This window comes from Barbatula barbatula (assembly GCF_947034865.1).
Source record: "Barbatula barbatula genome assembly, chromosome: 4".
Classification (NCBI taxonomy): Eukaryota; Metazoa; Chordata; class Actinopteri; order Cypriniformes; family Nemacheilidae; genus Barbatula; species Barbatula barbatula.
In genome coordinates this window covers 9,032,348-9,060,339 of record NC_136768.1, presented here as the reverse complement: position 1 = coordinate 9,060,339, position 27,992 = coordinate 9,032,348, and the positions used below count along the sequence as shown (strand labels likewise).

General features: G+C 38.7%; 3 protein-coding genes across 4 annotated transcripts; 2 read left to right on the top strand and 1 right to left on the bottom strand.

The window, feature by feature from the left end:
* Positions 1-49: 49 nt before the first annotated feature.
* On the top strand, positions 50-13,420 carry gsap (gamma-secretase activating protein). The gene is made up of 31 exons (XM_079455009.1): positions 50-552; positions 629-690; positions 902-958; positions 1,095-1,164; positions 1,272-1,319; positions 2,915-3,003; positions 3,416-3,482; positions 3,585-3,634; positions 3,765-3,869; positions 4,021-4,077; positions 4,160-4,209; positions 4,332-4,414; positions 4,749-4,826; positions 4,991-5,077; positions 5,220-5,312; positions 5,409-5,629; positions 5,716-5,785; positions 5,862-5,941; positions 6,074-6,154; positions 6,649-6,783; positions 7,377-7,438; positions 7,704-7,735; positions 8,474-8,535; positions 8,823-8,918; positions 9,641-9,711; positions 9,837-9,931; positions 10,949-11,068; positions 11,865-11,926; positions 12,273-12,377; positions 12,585-12,681; positions 12,769-13,420. Exons 1-31 carry the CDS (start codon positions 465-467, stop codon positions 12,867-12,869), a joined length of 2,574 nt encoding a protein of 857 aa, XP_079311135.1. The 5' UTR covers positions 50-464; the 3' UTR covers positions 12,870-13,420.
* Positions 12,940-26,955, bottom strand: ccdc146 (coiled-coil domain containing 146). 2 transcript variants are annotated; one of them, XM_079455007.1, is made up of 19 exons: positions 26,839-26,955; positions 26,072-26,236; positions 21,602-21,684; positions 21,087-21,296; positions 19,866-19,923; positions 19,466-19,642; positions 19,308-19,381; positions 18,986-19,213; positions 18,704-18,890; positions 18,382-18,474; positions 18,118-18,288; positions 17,891-17,979; positions 17,616-17,780; positions 17,104-17,328; positions 16,797-17,025; positions 15,008-15,127; positions 14,784-14,921; positions 14,013-14,255; positions 12,940-13,897 (listed from the first exon to the last, which is right to left on the bottom strand). In XM_079455007.1, the coding sequence occupies exons 2-19, from the start codon at positions 26,231-26,233 to the stop codon at positions 13,697-13,699; spliced, it is 2,853 nt and encodes a 950-aa protein (XP_079311133.1). In that variant the 5' UTR covers positions 26,234-26,236; positions 26,839-26,955; the 3' UTR covers positions 12,940-13,696. The 2 variants fall into 2 exon arrangements, with proteins under 2 accessions (XP_079311133.1, XP_079311134.1); XM_079455008.1 differs by lacking the exon at positions 26,839-26,955 and having other exon boundaries at positions 26,072-26,416.
* fgl2a (fibrinogen-like 2a) lies at positions 23,502-26,097 on the top strand. The gene is made up of 2 exons (XM_079455010.1): positions 23,502-24,238; positions 24,898-26,097. Exons 1-2 carry the CDS (start codon positions 23,596-23,598, stop codon positions 25,602-25,604), a joined length of 1,350 nt encoding a protein of 449 aa, XP_079311136.1. The 5' UTR covers positions 23,502-23,595; the 3' UTR covers positions 25,605-26,097.
* Positions 26,956-27,992: the final 1,037 nt, after the last annotated feature.

Sequence of the window (27,992 nt, the reverse complement as noted above, 5' to 3'; positions counted from 1 at the left end):
TTCTCTTGGTATTTGATGTAGTTATTTTATACTCGAGTTAAGCGCACACGCTTGGTTTCGCTTGCGCTCTGTTTCGCGCAGGCGCACTGTGCCTCTCTCGCGAACGCGCTCTCTCGGACTATAGATTTGTAAACACTACAAGTCATCTGGAACATGTTTATGGACTTTCGCCTGATTTTGAATCGAGTATGATCGATCCTGATGTTTTTGGACAACGCAGTCAAACCTTGACCATCATATCATCTGTTTATTCCGAAATTCATAACTTTTCGTGCGGTTCGAGCATGATTTATTTGCGTTTATGGACACTTGAGCGACTTTGACTCACTTCAAATGTTGACATTTCACGGTGTTAAGTGCGAAAGTTTGTGTGCTTTTATCACCGAGGCGTAAAATCAGGTCATTTCCTCAATCTCAGGACTGGTGTGCAGCCACTGCATGCTTTCTGCTAAATCTCTGCACGCATGTTGAGATTAAATCCCACTTTCGACGCTCAAAAAGATGTGGTGTCAAGCGTCTTGGCGAAGGAGGAAACTGTCAGGGGGAATATAGGTAAATCGTATTATTGTTGTTGTTTTGTCATTTGTCTTTGTTGTTAAACTCTTGTTCTTGTTTGTTATTTGTGCAGGTGTTCTTGAACCTCGCATTCTTAACGTGGAAAGAGATGGAGGTGTGGTGTACTCGTGGAGAGTGAGTTTGCCATTAGTTTCGTTGATAAGTCATGACTCTTGTGTGCGACGTTACGTTCAGGGATATTCTGCCATCAGACTATACAGAATGAACACCGCATGCCACACATACCACAGGCCATAGAGTAAATGAACAGTAAATTGTATATATGCTAAAATGAATAGATGTTAGTGTGGTAACGTCCGATTTATATAACAATATTTCTGTTAAGGGGGCATCAGGGACTACAAGAATTGGGAAATATGATCCGCACAGGACAGAAAATAAGGTACTGAATTGATGTATTTATTCACCGATTATAATATACCGCACACAGCGCAATAAGAAAATACGAAGTGTTGTGACACTACTACAAATATGTTCCAGCAAGGAACGTTGAACTCATGTGCATCATGTGTTCACAGCTTCTCTACACATTTGACAAGCAGGTGTGTGTCAGCAGTTGCTCTTTAAACAAAGAAGAAACACTTCTGGGTAAGACTGGTCACTGTGATGCAATATTTATCTGAAGTCGTAATACTCTTTCTTTTAAAGATTTTAAAGATCAGTCCAAACTAAAAGCCGTTGTTTTTGTGCAACAGCTGTCAGTCTGTCACAAACCACACAGGACGGAGGTCGACTTAAACCAGGTACAGGACATGATTTAACATACGTATTGGATATACACTCATTGACAGTAAAATGTGCCTCTTGTATTGGAGTTGTCTGTTTAATATAATGATGAAGTGATTCTTGGGCTTCTCATTTATTAATCAGCACATTTGCCTTCATGCGGTTCCTGATTTTAAAATATTTTATGCTTATGACCATTTGAACTAAAACACAAAGGAAGAGTCTCCATTGCACTTTACCACTGACATAATTTCATTTCCCTTATTTGTTGCTGTGGTAACATCATAGTAATAATGATGACACACGGGTGAATTTAGGATTTCCCTTTTGTGTTTTGGGGTTTTCAAATCAATAGACACTGTTTAATTGTAATGGTTGTTTTACATTTAAAAGGCCAATTTGCTCATTTATTAGCAATATGGTCATGTTATAGTGCAGCTGGATGGAAATAAATGTACAGCAGTTTAACAGCATTTAGAGGAACAACATTATGTACTCTTCTCTAATGCAGATTGTAGATGTATATAAAGGAATAGATTGCTATCAGAGTAAAAATTATTGGAATTATAGAGCATCCTGACCCCATTAAGTCACATTTTTTATTGATGTACTGTGTTTTCTATCAAAGACATAATGTTTTGGTGGGACATATATAGGGGGTCCCTGTAATGATTTGCTACTTACTGGATGGTTACAAAGGGAGTGATTTTCTCATTCCATACAGCTTTTAATTGGATAAAAATCTGTATGGTGTACCATTAGTCATCAATCTTTTGGTCCATTTCCCTGAAAGAAAAACACGAAAAATAAAGTGCATTTATGTGCTTAAATGAGTCATATGACACGGCTAAAACAAATATTTGTTTACATCATTACATCTATTTGTTTTAGATGTAATGCAATGTGTATATGCGATTTTAGGTTAAAAAAAAATGCTATATTTTCCACATACTGTGCATGTTTGTATCTCCTCTTTGCCCCGCCTCTCTGAAATGCGTAGATTTCTTACAAAGCGAATTGCTCTGAAAAGCGAAGTGTGCTGTGATTGGTCAGTTAATCAGTAATTGCCTAGTGATTAGTTGAATACTGCAAGCATGTGACAGAAATGTAACGCCTCTTACCATATTTGTAACATCATGTTCCAAAGCAATTATACTGACAGGTACGCCCACCTTACTTGCGTATACATTTGGGTGGTCTTAGTCAAATCATACCACGAACTGACGTAGATTTGTGGGGGTGTGGTTACACGAGGTGTTTCAGGCAGGTCTGGGTGACCAGTCGCTTTTAGATAGAATACATCTTTTCTTCCTTTACTTTAATTTCTGCAATTTTACTTGTCTAATACATGCATGGGCAACTTATAACACACCAAAGACACAGAAAAACACGTATTCGTGCCATATGACCCCCTTAAAGAAAATGTTGTCAAACATCTAAAGTACAGTAGTGTACTCTACGTAGACTAACAGTCACACAGTTTTATTTTAGGAAGTGTTTAAGCGAAATGAGCACTTAAAGCCAAATCGCAGTGAAATCAGCTCATATAAGTCTAAACCCACAATGTCAAGGTTATTGTTTAACATATTTTTATGTTTTCTTTCTGCTTCAGTGTCAAAATGTTTAACGCTTCTCATAGAGATACACCCAATAAACAACACAAAAGTCCTGAAAGCAGTGGACTGCAGAGTCAAAGTGCAGGTAATTCACAGTTGTCATGTGAAGTAAAAAGCTATTTAGTTAACCAATCTAGCCCAATTAAATGGATTGTGCTTCCACACATAAAATCTCATGTAGGCCCGGTTTCAGACACAGCTTAGCCCAAGCCAGGACTGTGCCTCAGTTGAATTAAGATATTTAAGTCGCTTTTATAAAAATAACTTCGAATAATACATTACTGGTGTGCATATCGATACAAACCAATGACACGTATATTTTAAGATATTTCTAGGCAAGTTATATCCAGTAAAGACAGGGCAAACATTCATTTATGTCTGGGAATAGCCCTAAGCCTCGTCTGTGAAACCAGGCCGTAGTGTTTAACTATAAGGGAATTATGTTTTTAACACAGTAGGCAAAATGTAAATCAATCTCTTCTATTCCTCCCTTTTAGTTTCTTTATCCCAAGACATCCACTACTGTGATGGAGAGTCATTTACTGCTGGTGGCAGAGGATGGCTGTGTGTAAAATGCCATTAGCATGTTTTAAATTAAGCATTGCAATGTTCAAGACATTTTATTTGATTTGTTTTTAATTGATCATGATTTGTTTGTTTCTACAGATGCTGATCAGTATCACATAACTCTGACAAGGCAGGAGGGCTACAGAGTGGTGAGGGCTGTCACATCATGTGATATACTGTGGAAATTATATCCAATTCATCTTATGATGGCAAGCTACTGATATGAATACATTTAAAGCAAAAATATGGTGGCGGTAACAAACTTACTGGTTCAAACAGGTGATGTGGAACCCTGAGCGTCTGGGCAGAGACCGAGTGGCAGAGGAATTTAACTGGGTCCAGTGGGATTCAGACAAACAAAGACTGTTCTACCTCACTTCACGGGTAAGACTCGCAGTTTGCCTCAGGACTCTCTCATGGTTTTTAGCTATTGTGAATGCAGCCCGCTCGACCAATCATTTTGCTGATCGTTTTGTGGAATGATTTGGACTATCATCATAGACTGACTTAAAAACAATTGTCGTCCACCCTATAGGAGAAACACACTCTGAAGTGCGTGCAGTTTTACCCAGAGCACAACTTTGAGACTGTGGTAATCTTCTTTTCACACATTTCATGCCTTATTATATTATGTTTAGAAGACTTTGACTAATCAGAAAACCCTCATGCAACAGTTTGAGCTTCCACTGGAGATGCCCAACCTTTCTTCTGTCACTTCTGTGAGGTCAGTGAGTTCATTCATTTAAACAGGTTCCTAAAACAAACTATATAACAAACATCAGTGGAACTGATGAAAACGCTATTTAGAAAGATTAGTCTTAATGGAATGGTGTATTGTTTGTACAGGTTTGTTAACTTCGGGTACGATCATTATGAGGAGTTGAATGGAGAGGATGGTCTGAGGTTAGAGGTGTTTACTGACCCAGTAGGTAAGTTATTTAGCAATACAAAATATTGTTCAGATGATGTTTAAAAACACAGAAACACTTGTTTACTAATATGTTTTTTTACTTTATAACGTATCATGGGAAAGAGAGTAAGTTTGTTTTTTCAGCTTTTACTGAACTTTTAATGAAACAATTTCATCCAATCAAACCGATGCTTTAAGAAATCACCAGCCGATGATTTCAGAAACGTCTTTTGTTTAACTGTGCATGCCCACATGATTCTGTGATTTATATCTTCCTGCTCTAATTTTGTGTGTATTAAGTCTGATTCCTTTCATGTAAGTTAGTGTTTTGATTCACTGAATGTCTTGAACAGGAACCATGTGTGTGTGCTACAGCCACCCGGTGCGCTGGAATAATGACGCCACGTACACAATCGCATTTGTGCACAGAGGTACAAAACATCCCGCTGCGGTAACACGTGCACAAATCATTCAATTAATTTGATTCGAGTCTGATGTAGTAATGCTTCCTACAGTATTGACCAAAGCCATGTGTACCTACCTAGCATAGATATGAAACAAGTTCAAACGTAAATCTCTCTCTTTGATTTGGTAGGCTGCAGTAAGACGTTCACAGCATCTCTAGAGAAAGGCTCTACACCTGCAAATGAGCCAAAGGTCCATCCCATCTTCATTCATCTGGGTCAGTACAGCCATCATCTCTGACTGAACCTATACATTCGAACATGAAAAGCCTTAAAATTACGTTTATCTGGCAGATGCTTTAATTTGCATTTTATTCAAGAGCTACGTATCTTCTCACTACTATGTTGTATGTCTTTCAGGTTATTATATAGTGGTATACCTGGCAGGTCATTTCCTTCATCTGATCAACTGCAGACAGCAAGATCTTCTCTGCTACAGTCTGTTCCTGTCAGGTGAGCTTTCATATTATTGTACTTCCTATATTGCGTATACTGCATTTCATGTAATGTGTGTATGCGTATTACCGGGCTCTTTTTTCTCTCTCCCAGGGACTGATGGAGATATTGAAGCTCTGGGTCCGGGCTGTGAGGTTATAAGCGTATCGGGCAGGAGACTGCTTGATGTCAGGTCTGGCAGGATGTACACCATGGAGCTGAACCCCGACTTTGTGCTCTGGCTTCTCAGCTCAGACAGGCCTGAAGCCCAGCGGCTCGCTGCCCTGCACTGCTTGCTGGTCTACCTCCAGCCAAATCCTGTAATAGAGCTGAAGGTGTGTGAGAGAAATACTGACAACCTAGCTGTGCTATTGTAGTACTGCCTCCATACTTCCTTCTGTAAAATAATTTCCCTATCTAGATTATAAACTGGATCAGTGAAAATGTCATGAGCTTTGATGCGTTCGATCAGATTCAGGAATTCATTCTAGGTGAGTGTTTGTGTGTTCAACGTGACCCAGTTTTAGCATGCATACTGTCATACTCACGTTCAGTCTTGCATTGCAGCTTCCCTGTACAGAATGAGCTACCAGCAGTGTGTGAGCCTAGACAAAGTGTTGCCGTACTCCTGCGTGTTTGAGAAAAAGGTAAACACTCTTGCTTTTTATTTTACATAAAGACTTGTCCTTTTCAAGGGTGATTTGCTCTATTTATAGTAAACAATTCATATAGCGAGTCATTAAGAAGCTCACTGCCTAACATTTGGGGATTGTTTTTAGGAGCTGCCCGTGGCTCTGACTGCCATCCCTGGAGTAAAATGTACTCCTGAATTGCTCTATCACCCACTAATCAAAGGGAAGGTACGATAAAGATTAGTCTCTATATGAATGTCTGTTTTAGGTTATATTCTTTGAATTACAGAGTACAATTGCACATTTAGGTCTGGTACTGCTTTTTCGCAATGCAGTTAACACCTTTACTATATTCTTACTTTTTACATACAGTATTACATTCGTAATGAAAAATGTCACATTGTGCAAATAAAATGGCTTGTAAATGCCACTTTGTTTCTATAACCCGATCATAGACTGTTGCAGTTTGCTTCTGAAACACTAGATGGCAGGACAGGCCTAAATTTAGTTCTGGTGATTGACACAGACATATTAAAACCATATCTTATTAATACCATCTGGGAGTGGTGTTAGTAGGAAACTCAATAACAAAAGATCTGGAACCTAAACAACAATATTGTGAAAAGCCCCTGTGACATTTGCCAGGGCTTCAGTTCAAGTTGAGATATTTTTTTTTGTGTCAGTTATAACATTGCCGTACTTTTGGCTTCTCTGGGCTGAAGGCTAAGAGCTTGCATGGTTACTGGGAAGAGCTACATCACATTCTGGACAGGATGCGATATTTCGAGGCTGTGCCGGGCCCACGTTTCAGAACCGCTTTAATTAAAGAGGACTGGACCAAATATCAGGCAGCAATGGTGAGAAACAGGAACACATATCAGTCTGAATGCAATTTTATGTAATATATGTAAAATATTTACAATTAATTTATAATAAATAGCTTTATGCTTCACAGAGATCTTCGTGAACAAGTGTTTGTTGTTATTACGTCTTTGTATGGTTGGAACGGTGCATCCACTAATCAGAATTGATGGTGGGAATTAACCATTTAAAGGGGTCATACGACACGGTTAAAACGAATATTATCGTTTGTTTTAAGATGTAATGCATTGTGTATACATGATTTAAGGTTCAAAAACGCTGTATTTTCTACATACAGTAGAGGTTTCAAAGCAATTGTACTGACAGGTACGCCCACTTTACTTGCGTATACATTTGGGCGGTCTTAGTCAAATCATACCACGAACTGACGTAGATTTGTGGGGGTGTGGTTACACAAGGTGTTTCAGGCAGGTCTGGGTGAGCAGTCGTTTTTAGATAGAATGCTTCTTTTTTCAGACACCTTTAATTTGTGCAATTATATGTGTCTAAAACATGCATGTGCAACCCAGAAAAACACTTATTCACACCATATGACCCCGTTACAGAAAATCCTGTTTTGTTTTTGCAGCAGAACTCAGAAAAAAAGGAATCCCCCCGCTATAATCGGAACATCGAGGAGAACACCAAAAAGTGGGTGGAGAATGATATGTAGCTGTTGTCTGTGTGTGTGTCCGTGGGAAAACTAGGAAACAGAATGTCATCATGTAATAGATTAACCACACGGATAAAATGACTAACTATGAGTAAAACAAGTCAACAATCTCTTTTCTAATTTTCTGTCCAAACTATGCGTGTTTGCTGTTGACATTTAATGAGATTCATGGGTGAAAGAAACCACGAAACTGAAACGCTTGATTTGAATGTTTTTTTTTTCTGGTTTGCATCTTATCTCCAGAGTTCTATCCGTGGTGGACACCTGGCGTTTGGGTAAGTGAGACATGATTTAGTAGTGTCAATGAGAGAACATTATTGAAAGAAGGTCCAGGAAATGTTCCATACTTACATGGAAAACAAATCCCAGTGAGTTTCAGGGTCACATTCTCTAGTTTGGATGTAATCGCTTTTCAGGTTTATCTGTAGTTTCATTTTTCATTTGAGGGAAAGGGAGGAAGAATTTCATAAAGTTATATAAGACTATAAAAGCCTCCTCCCTACTCACAAAACACATACAGAAGATTGATCTTCTGTGTTATCTTGTTTATCTGAAGGCCTTTTCATTCCGGATATTTATTTAATTTCAATCTGGTATGTTTCTAAAATGTTAGATATTATTACAGCTATGTTACAAACAAAAGACAAGAATAATATAACATGAATTAGATTATTCGTATTAATTCATTATATATATTTTTTTATATTTGATACATACAGTTGTGGATTATGGCGGGTATTATTCTGTATATATATTTTATTACATATTGTTTATTACAAAGCATAACAAGTTGCTACAAATAAAAAAAAATCTTTACTCTGCTTTTTGGGGATGCCTGGAGCTGAAATTGAATTGTTTGATTGTATGGAAAAGAACAGCAAAATTATTTTAAGTCCTTTGTGTTTCATGGAAGAAATCAAGCAATACATTTTTGGAAGTAAATAAACAGTAAGTAAATAAGGATTTCATCCAGGTATCCTAACTTTCAGTCTTTTACTCATCTTTGCTTCCAGACAGGCGTGTGGTTCCACTGTTTCAGGAGGAAGACCATCAGCAGAGGGCACTGGTGGGCCTGGTGAGCTGAGGGACTTTCAGGGGTCCAGCATCTAACTAATCTGCTATGCACACTCCAAAGAAATCAAGAGTCATGTCCTAGATCAAAAAAGCTGAAAACAACATTAATAGACGACAAATGCACAGAATTATAGATCATAAATAATGCCAGACAATGACAGAAACAGAGGACCTGACTCTACCCTCACATATTCTGGATCATAATTGTGCTTAAGTTATATTGTTCTTCTATATACCTCACGTGTTTAAAGACTATTATTGGTTTTATATTTATGTTGCCTTTTTCAGATGGTTGACAAGCTCCGAGAACACTTGAACAGGCACTTGCCACGACTGGGGAAGAAAAAGATCGATTTGCTGGTGGTGAACTATGCTGCTAAACTGGTGTGTGTTTGTTCTAATATCATTGTCACAATTCTCTTTAAGCACATGTTACTGGCAACTCTGAATCTTCACATAAAGATATAACGGCAGTTCTACATCTTGCTGTGGTCGATAAACACTCAAACTCATCCCAAAACAGTTATCACACTCCTGCCGGGAAAATGACAACAAACCCCCATAATGCCCTTCTCTATTATGTAAGGGAGGCTAAAGTACAAGATATGCATTTATATCTGGCTCCACCACGTTAACAGTAGATAGAGCCTTTTTGAGAGACCGGAGTGGAAGCAGATGGACGTGTGGTTGCACTTCCTGTTTTTATAGACCGTGAGGATGTGAGAATGAATGTCAGTGTAAGCGTGTGCAGAGAACAGTAAAGTTGGGAGGTGCTCGTGTTCTCTTCAAAAACAGGAAGGGAAAGTGAGTGAGATTAGCCCCTTGGTGAAGTGCAGCACACTCTCTGAAAGCTGTCATTTGAGGACAGCGTGGGTTTATTTTCACTTTATATCCTAATAGCTTCTTTAGTAGTTTTAGACTATGGGTGTCGTCCTGAATTTGCCATTCTAACCTTTTAGACACAAAGAGCTATTTGGGGGTCAGATTATAATTTTTCAAGTTCAAAAATCACTTGTGTGCCAATGTGTTTTGTTTTGCATGAAAACATGAGAACATTACCACGCCGTAATGTGTTTTTGTAATATATGTATTTTTTTTCTTTTTAGCTGGAACTAGTCTGGCACTTGTTGGAATTGATGTGGCAGAAGCTCGAGTTGGGTCCCTGGGTGCTTTGTCTGTATGTAATTCCTGTCTTTTGTGGGATTGTATTGTACTATATCCATTATAAGGAGTCAGCGGTAATGCATGACTGCTTGAATCTAACTCTGTCATCTTTGTTCCTGGATGCTTTTTCTGCTCTAGAAAACAACAGGGCAGTTCAGAGGAGTGGGCGATGTTCCATGTGATGTTTCGCATTCTGGAAGCCACTAAAGGGCTCTGTTTCCCCCTCCCTCCAGGTAAGAGGAACCATGACTACTCTCTCATGCATACCATCTGAGGGCATTTATCTCTTTTCCAGAACTGAGCTGCCTGGCTGTCTACTGCCTGCATACTGAAAGGGGCCTCATAAGAAAGTGCTTTGAAACTCAAATACAGAGAACATGCAAAATGCCACACGGAATTGCAATATAGTCTAGAACGGTTGTTCTCAAACTGGGGCCCGAGATTTTGTGGCATTTTAGGAAATATAGAAATTTATCGTAAATGTTATGCAATCAAACCTCAGAAAAATAAGCCCCCAACCAAAATAATAGAAGTTCCAGCATTGTAGAATTGTAAATGTTTTTGGTTGAATTAAAATTGTAAGTTACAGATTATACGTCTTTGTTTGGGGGGCAAAGCTATGCACCCCACACAAGGTGGCCTTTCATTGTAAAAAGTTTGAGAACCACTGGTTTAGAATGTAGAATGAGCATGTGAACTGCAAATAAATGTGATTTTGCCTTAGATTTTGATCACAATGAGGTACCTTGAAGATGACACCTTTTGCTTTGCGAGCTTGTCTGTCAAGCTGTCTAGAAAGGCAGCTCGCAAGGTTTGAAACAGCCAATGTTCTTACGATTCCAAGCTAGTATGTTTTTCTTTCCGAGTTTACACATTTTTATGCCAAATGGAGGGAATCTGTAGTTCTTCCATTACTGACCACAATCTCTCTAAACACTTATCAGCTAAACCTCTCTCCAAATGGATCCCACATAGAGTAGACGTTGGGTGTGTCAGATGTTTGTGCAGACTGTGTACGACCCAGTAAAGTAAAATAGCTGTTTTGGAAATCTCAAGCATGCCAGATTTGTCTGGGTGGAGGCGCACTTTTGACACAAACTGTTTGGCACAGGATTAGAGTTGGCTGGAAGAATATTAGTACAGATGAATCACTGACGTTGGGGTTCAGCCTTGTATACTCAATAATGCTTTTTTGTTCAGAATGAATAAATCAACTTGAGTGACGTTTAAGTGTGAGGATCTGTGTGTAGGTTATTCTACTCTGTTGAGTGTGCTTGGAGTCCGCTGTCTCCCACGGCACACTTTTCTCCAGTATGTGGATCATGGCCTTCTGCAGCTCACTGAACCGTTTGTTTTACGCCTCATGACGGGTACAGTACTAATATAAGCACATTCATACATTCTAATATATGGTGTTCCTAAAGCTGCTGATTTAATTTAAATGAAGTATATAAATAACAACCCTTAAAACCCTTTTTAATTCACCCGTTTTTATAGACAAGCCTCTTCCGGTCCTCTAATACAAATGTTTTATATTACATAGCTTACATTATTTTTATATATATATTGTCGCTGTCCTTCTAAAACCCTGTATTTCCAAATATATAAAACATAAAAACAATTATATTATTTAATTCTGTGTTGACAAGCACTTTTTAATACATTTTATAGGTTAGATATTTGCAAAACCCAGCGACAAACATAAAGGGTGACTAATAATAATGAGTAATGGCAAAAAATAAACAAAATTATGTAATATGGAGAAACAAGGTTTCAAAATGAACAGCAGTGATATTATAATTAATATTATTTAGGCAAGTATAATATAATCGGTTTGCCACCCAATAGCCAAATACATTTAAACTAAGACGTAATGCGTATTTTTTCAAGCATATAATTAGAACTTGGGGTTGGGGGAAAAAGTTATGCCAGCACGGCCAACAGCAAGAGTGCATTTGCACTTTCAAATTACCTTTGGATCAAAACACACTTTTGGAATCACATAAATCGAATCAGTTGGCTGTCATTCTCACTAAGCTAAATTTTCTTAATAAACAAGGTAATTTAAGAGCCAGTGCTCCCAGGGGTGCATATTTTAACAATAGTTTTATGCCCGTTTAAAGAATAACTTTCCACCCCCCCACTGATCTTTGTATTTCTGGGCAGAAATGGATAACAGCGATGCCAACGAGCAGCTGAAGTTCAGCATTCTAAAGAGACTTCCTGAGGTAACGTTCCTTTTTCACAGTCTTCTCTGTCATACAGAAATCTTTGTCATACAGAATGTGGTACTTCCCGTAGTTTCTCAACACTTTTCACTCAGACCTCTGGGCTGTTTTGAAGATGTCTGGAATTGTCCTTTTGTAGATTTAAATGGAATGTGACTCACAGCATGTTTTTGGGCTCCAGTCTTTGTTTTGTAGTTCTACTGTGGCCAAGTGAGGAGGCGACAAAAAAAAAACCCTTGCTAAATGATTCAGCTGGTCTCCATAGCAAAGCAGTCATCCGATCAAACTCATGTGTTGAAGATTATGCATTTCCAAGCGTTATTGAAGATTGCTGTGATGTTTTTAGTGTTTGGAGCAGAAAGTGAGACAGCAGTGGGATCACCCCATCACCTCCGCGTGCATCTCCAGAGCTTACGTCAGAACGCTACTGGAAAAGTATCCAGAGAACAGGGTAAATATGAGGGGGTGTCTTCTGTCTTGCTTTAGAAAAACACATCAACACATCACTTGTGAAACAAGTTTGAAAGCCTGCCAAACATCTGAAACTTATTCTCAAATGAGAGAGCGAATATTACACTAGACGTAATACTCTTGGTTTTAAGATCAGAGCAACGCGCATGTTTCCATGTTTACCAGCTCAGCGTGTGATTGTTTTTAGGACCCTATATCGCTGGACCGTGGCAAGAGGTGCTTCCATCCTGAGTTTCTGCCCCTGAACTACCTCTCCAAAATTCTCTCGGACAGAGAAGAACAAGGTACGCTGATCGAATGAAGCGTGAAATGTGTTCTGGAGCAATAAATCATGTATTTACTGTAATGTTATTTTGTCTGTTGTGTTCTAGCTCTGAACCCTTTTGAAGAACAGGATAATGTGGATGCCCGGTTTGTGGAAGAGACGGCCTTGAAGCAGACACTGATCAAGCTTGGCTTAGAAGTGAAATAAAAACAGCTCAGCACAAAGAAAACAAACATTTTATGATAATATATAAGAAAAGGGAAACAATTAGACTCATAATGTCTTAAATATTTAATCTCAGGGACATAGTACTACTGTTAACACTAAAGCGCCCAAAGTCAGCTTGTTGACCAAATATTATTTCTAGCTGATGGTCTTCTCTTTGAAATCATCACATTTTGCACCCAGATGAAAGCATACATACTCTCATGTTAGATATGCCAGTGCATGTGGGTAAAATTATTATTTTTGAAACACAGATGCCATTCCATGGAAGATTTTATACTAGATTTGTTCTGGGGGTAGGGGGGCAATCTGGGCAAATCTGTATATATTGTACTATATTAACAAGAAATACATTTTATAAAAATATGATAAAAATATTTTTGTAAACTGTAATGAGAATGGTCAATAACCGTTTCTCTTAAGATTATTTGGATTGCAATAGTTGTATGTTAACAATTTGGCAACACTTTAAACTACGCATATGCCTGTATGAAAATCGCTTAATAAATGTTGACCGTGGTATTACGCTGTGTAAAAAATGATCTGTATGCTCTTTAGATACACAAGTTTTCTTCCCACTGTTACAGAATTCCCTCAAGCTAACATCCCAGGGCTGCTGGACATGTGCTCAGTGAGGAAATTAGAACCATACGACAAACAAGTGTAGTGTTCACATCGCTAGTCCTGAGGAAATGAACAAGATTCCTCAGGAATAGGAGCACATGTGGCATTTTTATTTCATATGTGGGTCATCAATCTGGTGGTGATGGAGGGACTCACTCTCAGCAGGTTTGCAGGAGGGACTTCCTCTAAATCTCAATAGGTTTGGCTTTCGGTTTGCGGATGTGACGAATGTTGGCACCAGGCTCGGTGGGTTTGAAGGGGGCTAGGGCTCCATAGTGTTTGGGCACAGGTAAAGGATCGTCAGTGGGGATGTAAGCGTTGGGTCGAAGCTCAGCCGTGGTATAAACACCGCTTGGAAGCTGCTTCCACTCATCTTCTTCAGCCAGCTAACAGACCGAAACAAAGAAGAATATCAGTATAGCACAAGCAAAGGCGTTTATAGCACTAACGTTACGTTGTAGTACTAAATGCATTTTACGATATTCAGAGGCTGAAACTTGCTTTTCTCGAGGCGTCAGAGTGGCGTGTGTGCTGATCTCTGAGATATCGCAACCACTCCTGCTCTATGGCGTCTGAGGGGGGCAGGCCCTGCTCTAGACGCCTCTGACACGAGTGCAGATGTGTTTCCTTTTCCTTTATTTCCTGCTGAAGGGTCATAGACTCCACCTGGCACATGGACAGCTCCGCCACCACGGCCATCATTTTATGAGTGCGCACCCTGATCTGAGCTTGTAGTTCGTTCACCTGAAACACACATGCTTTACTGTAAATGCACCTGATGACTATGTGTTTACAGTAATAAACACTTCAGTTTAGAGGTTTAGAGAGGGTCAGAGAGAGACATTTTTTTATTTAATAATGTGAATCAGCTTATGTATTGTAACTTTAAACATAGGGCATCTTGTTTTATAAAATATGTTTTGTATGTTATCGTGGCTTAGTTTTAACTCACATGGTATACTATGTAAAACTGTTAAGTACTGATCCCAAAGATAATTCTAAAGATGAATCATAACGAAAAATCATGTTTTGGAAAGAGTCCATCAAGTTCGCAATCATTTTTTTTTTTAGATCAAACGTTCATTTTTAAAAGAAATTCAGATATTTAATAATTTAAAAATAAGCAATATCACAAGTTATGCAATGTGCAAAACACTGGGGAATTAGTGACTAATATAACTGCGTGTTGAAACTGGGCTAAAATGGGATTATGTTTTCTAAAGCATTTTGCTGTGAAGTGTAAAAGAGTGAATGTAATGTCTGCATTCTTACTTTTTTAGCCAGATGGAGTGAATCTTCTTTACCATTCTCAGCTTTGGTTCTGATCCGCTGGGACAGGTGGTTGACCTGCTCATACACAAGTTCCATCTCCAAGAGCTGAGCTTCTTTCTCTGTCAGCTGAACCTCTAACTAAACACAGACACATGTACATCATGACCATTCAAAATATTATTTTGGGTAATTGTATTTCACAGAGTGAGATTTTTCAGACATACCTCTTGGATCTTCTTGAGGAGGTCCTCAGGTGATGGATCTTCTCCACTTAGCTCCTGTGCTCTGTTGACATCCCCTACAGCCTTGTCTAGCTCTTTCACTTTGTCTTGGCTCTCAGACAGCTATGGCACAGAGAAAACAGCCAGTCCATCAGGATTGCAGGAAGTGACAATTACAAAGATAGTATTTAATCTAAATGGATTCTCTTATATATACTTCTTTACAGAGATCCTCAGTATGAACTTGGCCACCCCAGAGTACATATTTCATGTAGTGTATGCACTGCCTTCATAGAGGCAGATATGAAGTACAGTAATGTACATGTGTGTGAGTTTGTGCTCCATCTATGAATGATTTGGTTAGTTAGATGGTGTCAGGCAGTTGCAGGTATGTCACTGTCACCGTAAGAATTTACAGCAGGGCTTCCAGCGACAGTATCACAACAGAGAAATTGACCACAGTCAACTTGAGTGCACTTGCTGACCCCAAGAAGCATGCATGTGAATATGAATTCAAACAAAAAAAACTGATTCTTAAGGATTTTCTCAACTCATGGTTTTAAAAAAAGGCTGAGTGAAAAAAAACAAGAATCTACACTGAGCTTAATGTTTATGTGAACTTTAAACGGACCTATGAGATAACTAAAGCAAACGACACGTAAACCAGCAAGGATACACAAACCCACACAGTCAAACGCATGAGCATGATGTGCCAACAATTGGAGAAAAAGGTCATTCTTTAGGTCTCCAGGAGTCAATGAATCGAGGCCTCCTCATGCATCCCAATAAATTACAGTAATAAAAGCTGGCACGGTGAACAATGTTTGGGGTCTCCCTACTAATCCTTTGTTTTTCCTTGGCAGTTTTCCTGACATTCCATGAACAGTGAGTTGGTTCTCTTGGCTTGCTAAGCATCTTAAGCATTGGTACAGAGTGTACTGTGACACCCAGAAAGGTCAAGTAGACAGCACAGCTGTGGCTACACACACAAAAATGCCTACACTGTTTTGTACAGGTGGAAATTATCTGGAACAAATATGTCTTCAGGACCTTGATGACATTTCCTCCATCTACACACCACGCAGTCTTGAACCAGTAACATGATCTAACATTAAAGTGTTTATTTTATCTGCTCTAATGCAGTTAATGTTGATTAAAAGGGACTCTGTTGATGAAACATTCAGATCTTATTGAGAGTTTAGTTTACCTTTATCTTTTAGATGGAACTGAAAATGCTTAAAGGTTACATCTGTGAGTATGCGTACCACCCTAAAAAGCAACAAATATTTTAAACAATGTGACCTTCATTTACATTTTATTCTATTGAGTATGACATGCAGCCATTGAAGATCGTTTACATATGCAATCATCATGGTCTTGATTTTATTGTTATAAGATCCACATGGGTTTCAAATGGTATTTAATGTCTTTAAACGATTATGCCAGTTATATGGTTTAAAAGTGTAACATTTTAGAGATTACGATTATTTAAAGTCAAGGTTTGGACACACTTGACAAAATTAATCTTCTTCACAATGTTCTTAAAGCATTTGTTGTAAAAGCTTATGCCTAGATGCCTAAAATTGTTCTGTACCAAAAACCAGGACTTAACTCAAGTACGAGAGCATGTCCAAATGTGGAGCGCTAAGCAAAAGATGGTTATTTTAATGTTAAAACACACAACCATTTTGACTTGATTTATCTTTTTGGTCACTCTATAATTGCTATAATTCCATTTCTGTATGCTTTTGAGTTGAGATTGTGTTGTGCTATAGTGTACTGGAATTGTTACCTGTATCTGTATTAGAGTGCTCTCCTCCTGCAGGGCCCGAATGCAGGACAGCTGTTGTCTCTGCAGATTGATCTGTCTGTCCTGATCTTTCTGTAAAATCTTCAGCTTTTTTATCTCCTTCTCCATGACCTGGATCTTCTTGTTGTCTTCTTGCATGGCATCATTCAGCTTATTTAGCCTCTCGTAAAAAACACACAGCTCCTGATCTCTTTCCACAAGCTGCACAACCCTGCCAGCACAAACACAGTGGTAACCGTGCACATGCAATACCTGGAATGTGATCTACTATCCCAGTTTTTTCTCTCACCATTTGTTGCGACCCTGTGTTGCAGCCTCGTAGCTCTTTCGCAGATGCAACAGGTTTTGCTCCTGTGTGGTGATTGTGACCACAAGTTTTCTGACATTCAGCTTCTGCTCCTCTCGATTCTGGTGCATTTCCTGCAGAACCTGGGAGATCCTGGAGATCTCGTTTTTCATATGGTCTCTGAGCTTGTAGCTTTGAGAGTGTTGCAGACGGAACATCTGAAGTATCCTGAAGTACATATAATGCAAAAATTCTACAAAGGTATATTTCATCATGGATGAGACACAACCAGAAAATTGGTGGAACAACCAGGAAATTAAAAAGGTAACTGCCATATGGGCATACAACAGAAACTTTCTCAAACTTTTAATAGCAACACTTAGCATCCATATGAAAATGTATATGGGGAGTTTTGTATAGAAATTCTTACAGGATATATCCTAGTTTAAGACATCTTTTGAATATGTTCTTATATAATTTCAGTGTTTAATAAGTAGCATATGATCTTAACTTACTTGTCCTTGTTTATAGCAATCGGCTGCATAATCTGAAGGTCTTCCTCTAGTTTAATAAGCTTCTCTTTTACTTCTTCCAGGTTCTGGTTTGAGATTTGGATCAGGCTCATATATTTGTTTCGTTCTCCTTTGGTGACTTCATAAAGCTTAGCAAATACATTCAGCCTGGTGATAGAAACTGAATAGATTACAGACTAACAAAGCAAATTAATTTTATAAAAGTACACGATAAAATATGAAAGCGGTTATTTTTTATAAAGTTCACCAATGTGTACCTTGACTGGGTCTCCTGGCTAAGTTTGTTGTGTTCTTGAAGAACCAGACCTTTACCCTGTAGATCCTGCTTGGATCGCTTATATTTTAGCTGTAATGACATTGACATCCATCAGAAAACAACATGCAAAACGGTCAGTCCTTTTCTTTCTTGAGATCAAAACAACAACATAATAGGTCAATAATGACACCGTGATGTAGTTGAGGGAAACTAAATAAAAGTCTTAACCTGTGCTTTGAGGAGTTCTCTGCTCTTGTACTCCCTCTCGTCTGCTTTGATGAGTATGAGACGATGGAGGTGATGCAGCTCGTCCCTGCGGCGATGAGACTCTCCAATGAGAGCTTGCTCTTGCTCCAAATACTCTTCAACTTGCTCGACCTTCAACCCTGCCATTGACTGCTACTCCCACACACATGCACAGACACATTTCAATCTTGCAAAATGAGTTAAAACATTAAGTAAACTTAATGTCAATGGCCTGTAAGTATAAACCTTGATAATCAAACTGCGTTTTAGGTCCTCGACTTCTTTTTCAAGATCTCTTCTTCTCTGCAAGAAGCAATCACCATCTGGGACTTCATCCCTCTGCACGAAAGAAAAACACTTTCTAAAATGCTTACATGAAAAAATAGTTAGTGTGTCTTAGTGTGACATGGGAAACTAAACATTTATAAACTGCCAAAAGGATTACAGTATCCCGTAGTGCTTGAGGACAAATTCATTACATTAAGCAATTTTGAAGAAGCCTGTTAAAAGGTTCTAAAATTAAGAAACATTGCATTTAAGAATCTGTTTCAGGAATGTTATGAGCAACCTGAGCCTGGGTCCTGGCATGCTGCTGTTGAGTGTGAATGAGAGCATCGCTGGCCTGTATCAACTGCAGTTCATTTCTCTTCAGGACTCGAACGAGTCTGTCTTTCAGTCTCGTGTCTCGGGCCTGTTTATCACGCAGAGACTTGCAGTGGACCGCAATCTGCTCCATGTTAATTTCCAGTAGACCCCTGTAATCCAAAACCATTTCTAACAATCACAGCATTACTTGTAATCATTACATTTTACACAAAATGTTTGTCCTTTTTGAGTGTGTCCATTTGACCTTTGATCCATGAAGATGGCCTCTTTTTCCTTGGTCATCTGCAGCTCCTTAAGAAGTCTCTCTTGTTTACTCTGCGCGGCCATTAATTGAGCTTTATAGCCATCCAGTTCTCTGAGAACTTCCCTTTGGGCCTCCTTTACCTTCTCGCTCTTTGCCACTATCATCTGTTGGTGCTCCATGTGCTTAAAACGCTGTTTGTCCATCATAGCCACCTGGTTCTCTAACTCCCTATGGCACATAGAAAGACGTTTTACACACTAACATGAATATGCACTCGATTTGTGTTATTTTGATGAAGTCAAGCCTCTTTCACTGTACATACGATTCCCTGTGGACAACCCTGTTGACCTCCTTACGCAGCTGAACGGGTATGAGGCACACCTGAGCCAGCTCAGCCTGGTAAAACAAAAATGTAATGTAAGACATTTACGCAGCATAATGCTCTTGACAGATGCTCAGTGATTGAAATATTTTGCTCGCCTCGCTGATCTCAACATGGATTTTTAACTCATCGAGCTCACAACGTTCTTTATCTGTGTGTTTCTGTTGTGTCTCCACATTTTCAACTGAAGTCTTCACTTCCTGTCTCAGTTGGATGGTCTCTTTTCTCATGTCCTCACAGCTCTCCTTCAGAGTCATGTACCTCCTTTCAAGCTCCTGAAGGTTTTCACACACAAACATAAATACAGTGCATACACTTGACCGGAAACACACCAACTTAACGTAATGAATAAAGAGTGTTGTAATGTTACATTTTCCAAACTGTCACTATTTTGCGTTTGATGTTTTTAAATCCCCACCCCCTAAGGTGAAACATCACGATTCGGAAAAACCAGTGATGTGTTAATGCAGAAGCGGCATAATCCCAGCCAATACTCACAGCTGGTTTAGGCTGGTTTTGGAACTCTTTCTGAAGATAAAGCTTCTCTTCTTTAAGACTGAAAAGGAGAAGTAAAGTTCTGTGAAACAAAATTCATCAGTTTTACAGAAATCAGGATGTGATCAATTTGTACAATCGTAGGATTGTGTTATATAAAATAAATCATGCTTTTAATAATTTCATGTTGGTCATGAGAAATGTATTTGGGTGCGCAAACTCTTCTCTTGACCAACTGAGTCGGATATTCTACAGAGGGCCTTTATACCCCACCCTCTTCATAGTGCCCAGAGCCACTTCACTTGTTACCACAACTTATTCATTCAAAATAAATCACAAATTTAGTTCACAAACACATCTAAATTAAATCACATAAGTGGTCAATAAATTGCCATTTCACTTTCATAACATTATTACATATTAGTGCTATGGTTAGTAATTAAACATATTTTACAATATGCCTAGCAATAACTTAAGATACAACTGCTCTAGATCTGTGTTAAAACTACTGTCGGTGTGAACTGGACCACAGCGAGTAATGGCTTGATTACACAACAAGAGTCTTAAAATCTTAAAATCTTTTTTTTAACTAGACATCATACACTGGCAAACTTTTAGAACGTTTCAGATAGAAACAAACTGACTGATCAACTCAGCAGACGTCCAGACTGAAAATCTGGGCAAGAGTCTTGTATTTTAGCCTTTAGTGATTCAAGGTGAATTCCTTCACGTAAGTTGGCTGAAGATGAAGGATCTATTGAGGACAGAACAGAAACTACATCTGGCTGTAATATGCTTGCTCCTTCATGCAGTATTTTACGATCACATTTGGATTTACAAACTATATCTAATAAAATACATGATTACTTTTTACATGTTATTCTATAATGACTGAATGTGTTGCCTCCCTTGCACATAAAAATATCAGTAGCTTTTGCATTATTCACATAATTTTGTTGCACCAGTAACAAAAGGTCAACAAATGCTTCCTGGCAGCAGTGTGGGCCGTGACTCAGCATGCAGTCCCTTTTTCAAACATTTTCGGAGAAAGACCTTTCGGACACAAGGAAGTGAGTGTTAGGAGGAAGGAGTTGAACCTTTTGGTCTGCAAAGGGGGCCAAATACACCAAAGACAATTTTCAACATCCTCATAGCATTGATCTTTGTGTGTTCACGCTTCATGCTCTTTCAAATGTAATTGAAGGTCATTAAGTGTCATTTTACCACTCAAGCTGGAACTGCGTGTGGTAATCTCTCTCCTCATACTCTTTCAGCTCATTGTAGGACTGCAAAAGCTTCTGTTTCAGGCCGCTGACCTCTGTGTCCTGTCCTTCAGGAAACAGCTCTGCTTTCTCCAGCTCATGGTTCTGCTGCTCCAGCTTAGTGCGGAAGGCCTTTGCCTCCTGCAACAACTGCATTTCTGAATCCTGAGAACTGAAGACACACTTTATAAGACTTATCTAATGCATACAGTACTGTAAGGTGCAATGTGGACTACATTAATACATGTCCTGAAAAGATGTGATCGGCACCACAAGGGTTACTACCAAAATCTAAAAATGTGAGTTGCTTTTCTCGTCCCTGGGTGACTTGACATGAAATATTTGTACAATAACTAATGTAATCATGTTTCTTAGTGGCTTTAGTTATTTATTAGGCGTATTTATATATAATTGGTCTGTGAGATAGACATGTGATGAAGGTCTGATGATGATCTACATCATGATCTCAAATCTTACCTATTCAGAGCTTGATGTAAGAGGTTGAAGCTGGCCCTAAGATAAGCCACCTTTGCTCCACTGATCTTTCCCTCTGAGAAAAGCTGAAAACAAAGATGAAAAAGAACACATCGCTTATAAACAGACAAAAGAAGATTGGCCTTAATGCATCTGAAAGCTAAATGGGTTCATGAATTTGCCTGAATGTATATCAGGTGTATGAGAGCAGATCCAGGTGTGTCACACATCAGTTGCTTTTGAACTCCAGCATGGAAGGCTCTAAGCTTTGAGTACCGTTTATCCGACTATTGAAGAACAGTCTTTTAGATAAGCATTTAAGGTTATTGTGACCAAAGAGAACAAACGTGCAAAATCCTGATAAACTTTGGAGAACAAATTGAGCTTATCTGCTACAAACAGCATTATTTCCTGATTATGTCTCATGAAACTAAAAGTCTAATTATATTTACTGAGCAATCTTTAAAATACAAGTAGCACCAGCTTGACACATCTTGTGGAGGAGCTTGTAGGTTATCTGTTTATAAATTATTGTATTATATCTTGAAACTTCCTGCACTGAGCCAAAGGCATGAATCTACAGTTGGTTACAGTAAAGTTTATAAGAAATCATAAGGCACGCATGTGGAAGAACAGCTTTGAAGTGAAACACTGGAACCCATCATGAGCTCCTTGAATAACATTTCAATGTGCTGATATAGTAAGAAAAGCAAAATAATTTCTGGAACATTCTTCAGAATGTTGCATTACCTCGCAGCACCAATTCAAAATCAAACTTCCACAGAACAAGAATAAATTGCAAAGCTATTTCTGGCAGACTTCTGAAAACATCTGCATACAGTAACAAAACTGCAGTTTCTGTACTAAGACAAAGCTTGTTTGTATCATAGCCAGTAAAATACAGCTTTGTGACAACACTTAATAATAAGACAGTAGGAACACTTAAGAAAATACATTTGCAAACACATGGCTGCAATAAAAGGATGTTGACGAACAATGTTTTGCAGAATTCCTCAGGATCCGCAGGAATGTATGATGCGAAATATGAGCACGTGAGCAATGCAATTTTGACTTGATGAAAAACAGCAAGCGCATACAGGACTGATTCACTCATCTTGGGAGATTTTGGTTACTCATCAATTATTAAATAAAGACCCATGGTTAAAAATGTGCATAATTTCTTAACACAGGTCATTTACGAGAAAGATGAGAGGTAGAGTATTCCACAGATTTTCTTCTGTATTGATGTTAAAGAGAAAGTTCACTCCAAAATAACAATTCTAATATAATTTACACACCCTCAAGTTATTACAAATCTCAATGACTTTCTTTCTTTTTCCAGAACACTGGTAAAAAAAACACTGGACCCCAATGACTGAACAAAACACTCAAAACTAAATCTCAAAATATCTTATTTTATGATGTGGAGAAAAAGAGTAGTGTTTGAATGACATTGGGTGAAAAACATTATGACAGAATTTTTACTTTAGGTGAATTATCTCTTTAGTGCAAACCTGATTGTTACCCTTGTCCAATACGCAGATCATTTAAACAAAGAACATTTCTGTTGAGTTTCATTTTCAATCAAGGTAAAATGTTGTTATAAGAAAAATATCATAATATATAAGATACATATTGTTATAATACATAAATATAAGTTAACTGTAATATAAGATAACTTTAGGACAAATACAGTAAAATGGAAAGGTTTAGAAAAATGACAAAAGAGACCTGTACTGCATGAATACACATTGCTGAATATTTTTAGCTAAGAAAATAAATATATCTAGTGAGAATGTGAAAACTGAGAGAAAAAACTCTAAGTCCACAAAGCCAAATTAAAGAAACACCCAATTATGCAATACACTGCTATTCCCACCCACATTCCCCCCTCTCTCGCCCTCTCTCTACTCTGGTATTAATGGCAACGTTGCTGAACTTTCGAGCAGTTCTCTTCTTTTTCTCTCAAACATTGGATCCGTCCTGCATCTAAGACCATGAAACTAGTGTACGTGTGCTGTTCAATGCTGATAGCCATCAGACAGGGTCTAGAGGGCACTGGCAGTGGTCCTTCTGGGGTTCTGGACAGGGCGTCTGAAGCTTCCAGCTGCCCCCAGGTGAGACTGAAGCCAGCTGGGCAATGTGAAGATGAGACAGAGTGCCCGTACCAGCTCACCCTGCCACCTCTGACCATCCAGCTTCCTAAACAATTCAGACTACTAGAAAAGACTATGAAGGAACTGCAAAGTTTAAAGGAGACCGTAAAAAGGATGAAGATCTCCTGCCGGGAATGCAGCTCGCAGCAGGTGGATGTTCAGAAAGACAGCGGAGACCCTCCGGCTGACAGCGCTGAGAGCAGAGGGGACATCGGCATGAGAATCTACAATAATGGGAATGTGAGCAGTAATGATATTGTGCAGGACATGCAGGTGAAAATGAACCGCATGTCTAACAGCCTCAAGAACGCACGTGGGCAGATAAACTCTCTTCAGGGTCGTCTGGAGGAGCTTAACCTCCTTAACATGGAAAACGTTGAGGAAATAGTGGACAGGAAGGTTGAAAACATCACGGGGATGGTCAACAGAATCAGCAGAACTTGCACTTCGCAATGCCCCGATCAAGATGCCCATGAACTTCAAAGTAAGTACTGATTTATGCAATAATCTTGCAGAATTTTATATAGAAAGAGAAAATTGTTCATGGTATTGTGAAACAAAAATAATATGATGGATAGAATATGGACATACATGCTCTTGCATAGTTTATAATGTATAGATAATAATGAAATGTTTAGATAACACATGTTGATATTTAAAACATTTGCCTACTATCTAACTTTGAACTAATTCAGAACAGAGGTAAACCACAGAACTGTTTAGACCATTTACAAACAAGAGCCCAAGGGAAAGCTTTTAAGCTAATGAATAAAGGTTTCTTTTGTCTTATAATTGGTCGTCTGCCAAAGAGGACTCTAGTTGTGGACTCAACTAGAAGGTTTTTTTAAAGATCTACAGTGAAAACAAATTCAGATGTGGAATGCAAACTAGTTTAAGCAATGTTAGCATTTCAGAAAACCTGCTGTGGGGAAGAGTTATGTAAACTGAAAATCACATGATGTTGAAATCATTGTTTTAATCAATAAGATTTTTATATAAAGTAATATACTGAATCAAAAAAACATATTTCCTCAGGCACAAACCCATTAACTACATTTTTAACATATTGGCTTTGGCGTGATACCGGGTTTCAGTATTAGACTGTGTGTTCAAACTGTCCATTTTGATATCCCCTCTCTACAGACATGAAAAACGTAAGAGACTGCGCTGACATCAGCATGCTGCAGCTAAGAACAAACAGGGTGTACAAGGTGACCCCTGACCCCAGGAACAGGAGCTTTCCTGTATACTGCGACATGGAGTCATTTGGAGGTGGTTGGAGTGTTATACAGCACCGCATCAATGGCAGTGTGAGCTTCAACCGCACCTGGATCGATTACAAAAATGGCTTTGGTGACCTGAATGCAGATTTCTGGCTGGGTAATGACAAAATCCACCTGCTCACCAAGGCCAAGGACATGGTCCTGCGTATTGAGCTTGAGGATTTTGACGGCACGCGTGGATATGCCAAGTACGAACAGTTCTACGTGTCAAATGAGTTCCTCAATTATCGGCTGTCTTTGAGCGGTTACTCTGGGACTGCTGGGAACGCTATGCAGTTTAGCAAACACTTCAACCACGACCAGAAATTCTTCTCAACACCCGACAGAGACAATGACATGTACCCTTCAGGGAATTGTGGGGCATATTACGGATCGGGTTGGTGGTTCGATGCCTGCATGTCGGCAAATCTCAACGGCAAATACCACAAAACCAAGTATAAAGGGAAACGGGATGGAATCTTCTGGGGCACGTGGCACAACCTGACCAGCGAGTACTATCCGACAAACTACAGACAAGCCTTTAAAACAGTCAAAATGATGATACGGCCGAAGAATTATGCGCCCTAAACTAACTCATGTACAAAACAAGTATTTCTGGTGCCATTATGCACTCTCCAAAAATGTGCTATTATACTTGCAGCTACCGTTTTGGGTGCGTATTTGGTCGAGATGTAATACCATAGCACTTCTCTGAAAACTTAAGTGAGAAAATCGGCGAGGTATTTCTTTGTGTGTGTGCTACTGCCCTCTTGTGTTCAACTGATATAGAGATATTATGCAGATGTGAGGTTCAACTAAGAAATGTCACTATTTTTGAAAGTACAGGCTCATACTGCATTTTACTGCAGCAAATTTTACTGAGAATAAGCATAGGTTTAAGAAAAATTTTGGCACTTTCTTCTTATGAAATGAAAAATACTTTATTTTGTTTAAATGTTTGTATATTGGACTGGATAATTACCTTTATGTATGGAAAAGTTACATTAACCTTTTGTATGAATTAAATAAATTCTTTCACACAAACAAAAACCTACCTGCTCCAGGCACTGTAAAGCTGGATTTGATGATATCACAGTGGGTTGTTTATAATGATCATCAGCCTCTGGAGCTATTGCAGAAAGGAGTGCGTCTCTCTCATCCGATCCCTCCTCTTCATTCTCTGATAGAGATTGGCTCCGCCCCTCAGGTTGACTCATGACCTAAACGCACATGTTTACTTTTAAGCACACTTTTATTTATAAACAGCCGAATAACAACTTCTGAACATTGCCTTTATTATGTGATACATTAAACTAAATACTAAACAAACTAAATAATGTTGATATTAGTCCATTCAAGTTCACTTCTGATCTCCAAACAACGCAACTGCGCATGACTGTACGTCATAGCAAATTTAGAGCGGACTTTATACAGCTGTATACAATTAGCCTCGCCACGATAATTAAACTCGTGTAATTTATATATTAGAAAACATGTTCCGAATGAACTTTTGCTGCCTTTTGTCTTTATTAACAGACAACGCTTGTCATGGCTCACAACGCTACAGAAACAGAAGTTGCGCAAACTAATTCAGGTGGTTAACAATTATAGTTGTTGTCATTTATATAGCCAGGTAACGTTAGTTAAATAAATGTCATAGCAAGATGACGGAAAAAAGGACGTAACGTAATTGTCAAGCTCTTAGGTTAACGTTTCCGCAGATATTTCTTTAGAATTACATAATACAAAACGTCTTACGTACAACTTTATTTACTAAAATAGTAATTTTTATATCGAATCAATCTTAACCGTGTTCTTGTACCTTAAATTGTTTCCCGTTATGCTGTTAAATCGTTAATCCGATGAAAGCCGTTAAATCTGTGCGATTCAATGTTGTGTCGCGCGCGTGGAGCTATCGCCATAGAAACCGCTCCGGCAGGAGGAGCCAGTGCGCGCGCACAGTTCATGTAGATTTTACTTACATTGTTGGAAATTTATATAATTGTTTGTTTGTAAACATGAAATCTCCCGCGTTGTAACTGCGCAAATAATGCAAAACTACTTGACATGAATGTGTATAACATTTGCCTATATATGTCCAAAATCCGTTTAAACTAAAACGATAAAAAATGACTTTAAAACGCCTTGTACAGCAGGCCTTTATGAAAATTCCTAATTTGTGCAACAGTTTTACTCACAATTATTATTATTTAGCTATTTATGTATATTGAACGTTACAACTTACGGTTTGCAGGTCAGAAAACCACCACAAGTGCATTTAGACGCAGAGAGCCACTATACTTCTCACCTAAGAGACAGTATGCTGTGGCGGTCATCTCCCCTATGCAAAAGAATGACAGTAGTGAACCCGGTAAGGAGGTATTTAAAGTGATATTTCTGTAATGCTGACATTGACATGGTTCACATTTATTTTACCATATGAGAACTTCTCATCCAAATCTTGTATGTCTGTAGTCTTTGTAGATGGTAGATCTGTGGAAACATCGACCGCTCAGTCTAGCTTCACATCTGAAGAAACAACCTTTGGCAGGTACAGAGGAGAAAACCGACATGTGCACGCGAGGCAGAGGCGTACTACCCGGTTTAAGCCTTTTTCTTTTGATGGATTTGATACCGCTCGGAGAGTTCAGCGTGAAATGAGACTGCAAGAGATGCGTCAGATGCAAGATCAATGGGTGACTATTTTAGTTATGTTTTAGGACGTTGTCATTTTGCACATGAAGTGTATTTAAATGATTTATCTTTTAGTGTGTCACGTTTAAAGCTCATCCTGTGAGAAGATACAAACCTCTTGTTCAGCCTCCAACACCAAGCTCTGAACCATCAAAATAACATGCAAAAGATATCTGTGTCGTCTTGTCAATTTTAAGTGTTTGTGTGAAATAAACTGTTTATTTTTATCGTCACTGTGTTTTGCATTTTTTTAATCAACAAGATGAATGGATTGTAATTTCT

What these genes read in the sequence shown, in the direction of transcription:
- gsap (XM_079455009.1), top strand. Translation starts at nt 465, where the DNA reads ATGTTGAGATTAAATCCCACTTTCGACGCTCAAAAAGATGTGGTGTCA. An exon ending in TTCTAAAGAGACTTCCTGAG is followed by an intron (nt 11,927 to 12,272) that starts GTAACGTTCCTT and finishes TGATGTTTTTAG; the next exon opens with TGTTTGGAGCAGAAAGTGAG. An exon ending in AAAAGTATCCAGAGAACAGG is followed by an intron (nt 12,378 to 12,584) that starts GTAAATATGAGG and finishes GATTGTTTTTAG; the next exon opens with GACCCTATATCGCTGGACCG.
- fgl2a (XM_079455010.1), top strand. Translation starts at nt 23,596, where the DNA reads ATGAAACTAGTGTACGTGTGCTGTTCAATGCTGATAGCCATCAGACAG. An exon ending in AGATGCCCATGAACTTCAAA is followed by an intron (nt 24,239 to 24,897) that starts GTAAGTACTGAT and finishes CCCTCTCTACAG; the next exon opens with ACATGAAAAACGTAAGAGAC.
- ccdc146 (XM_079455007.1), bottom strand. Translation starts at nt 26,233, where the DNA reads ATGAGTCAACCTGAGGGGCGGAGCCAATCTCTATCAGAGAATGAAGAG. An exon ending in AGGGTTGTCCACAGGGAATC is followed by an intron (nt 19,214 to 19,307) that starts GTATGTACAGTG and finishes TATGTGCCATAG; the next exon opens with GGAGTTAGAGAACCAGGTGG. An exon ending in CACTCCATCTGGCTAAAAAA is followed by an intron (nt 14,256 to 14,783) that starts GTAAGAATGCAG and finishes TGTGTGTTTCAG; the next exon opens with GTGAACGAACTACAAGCTCA.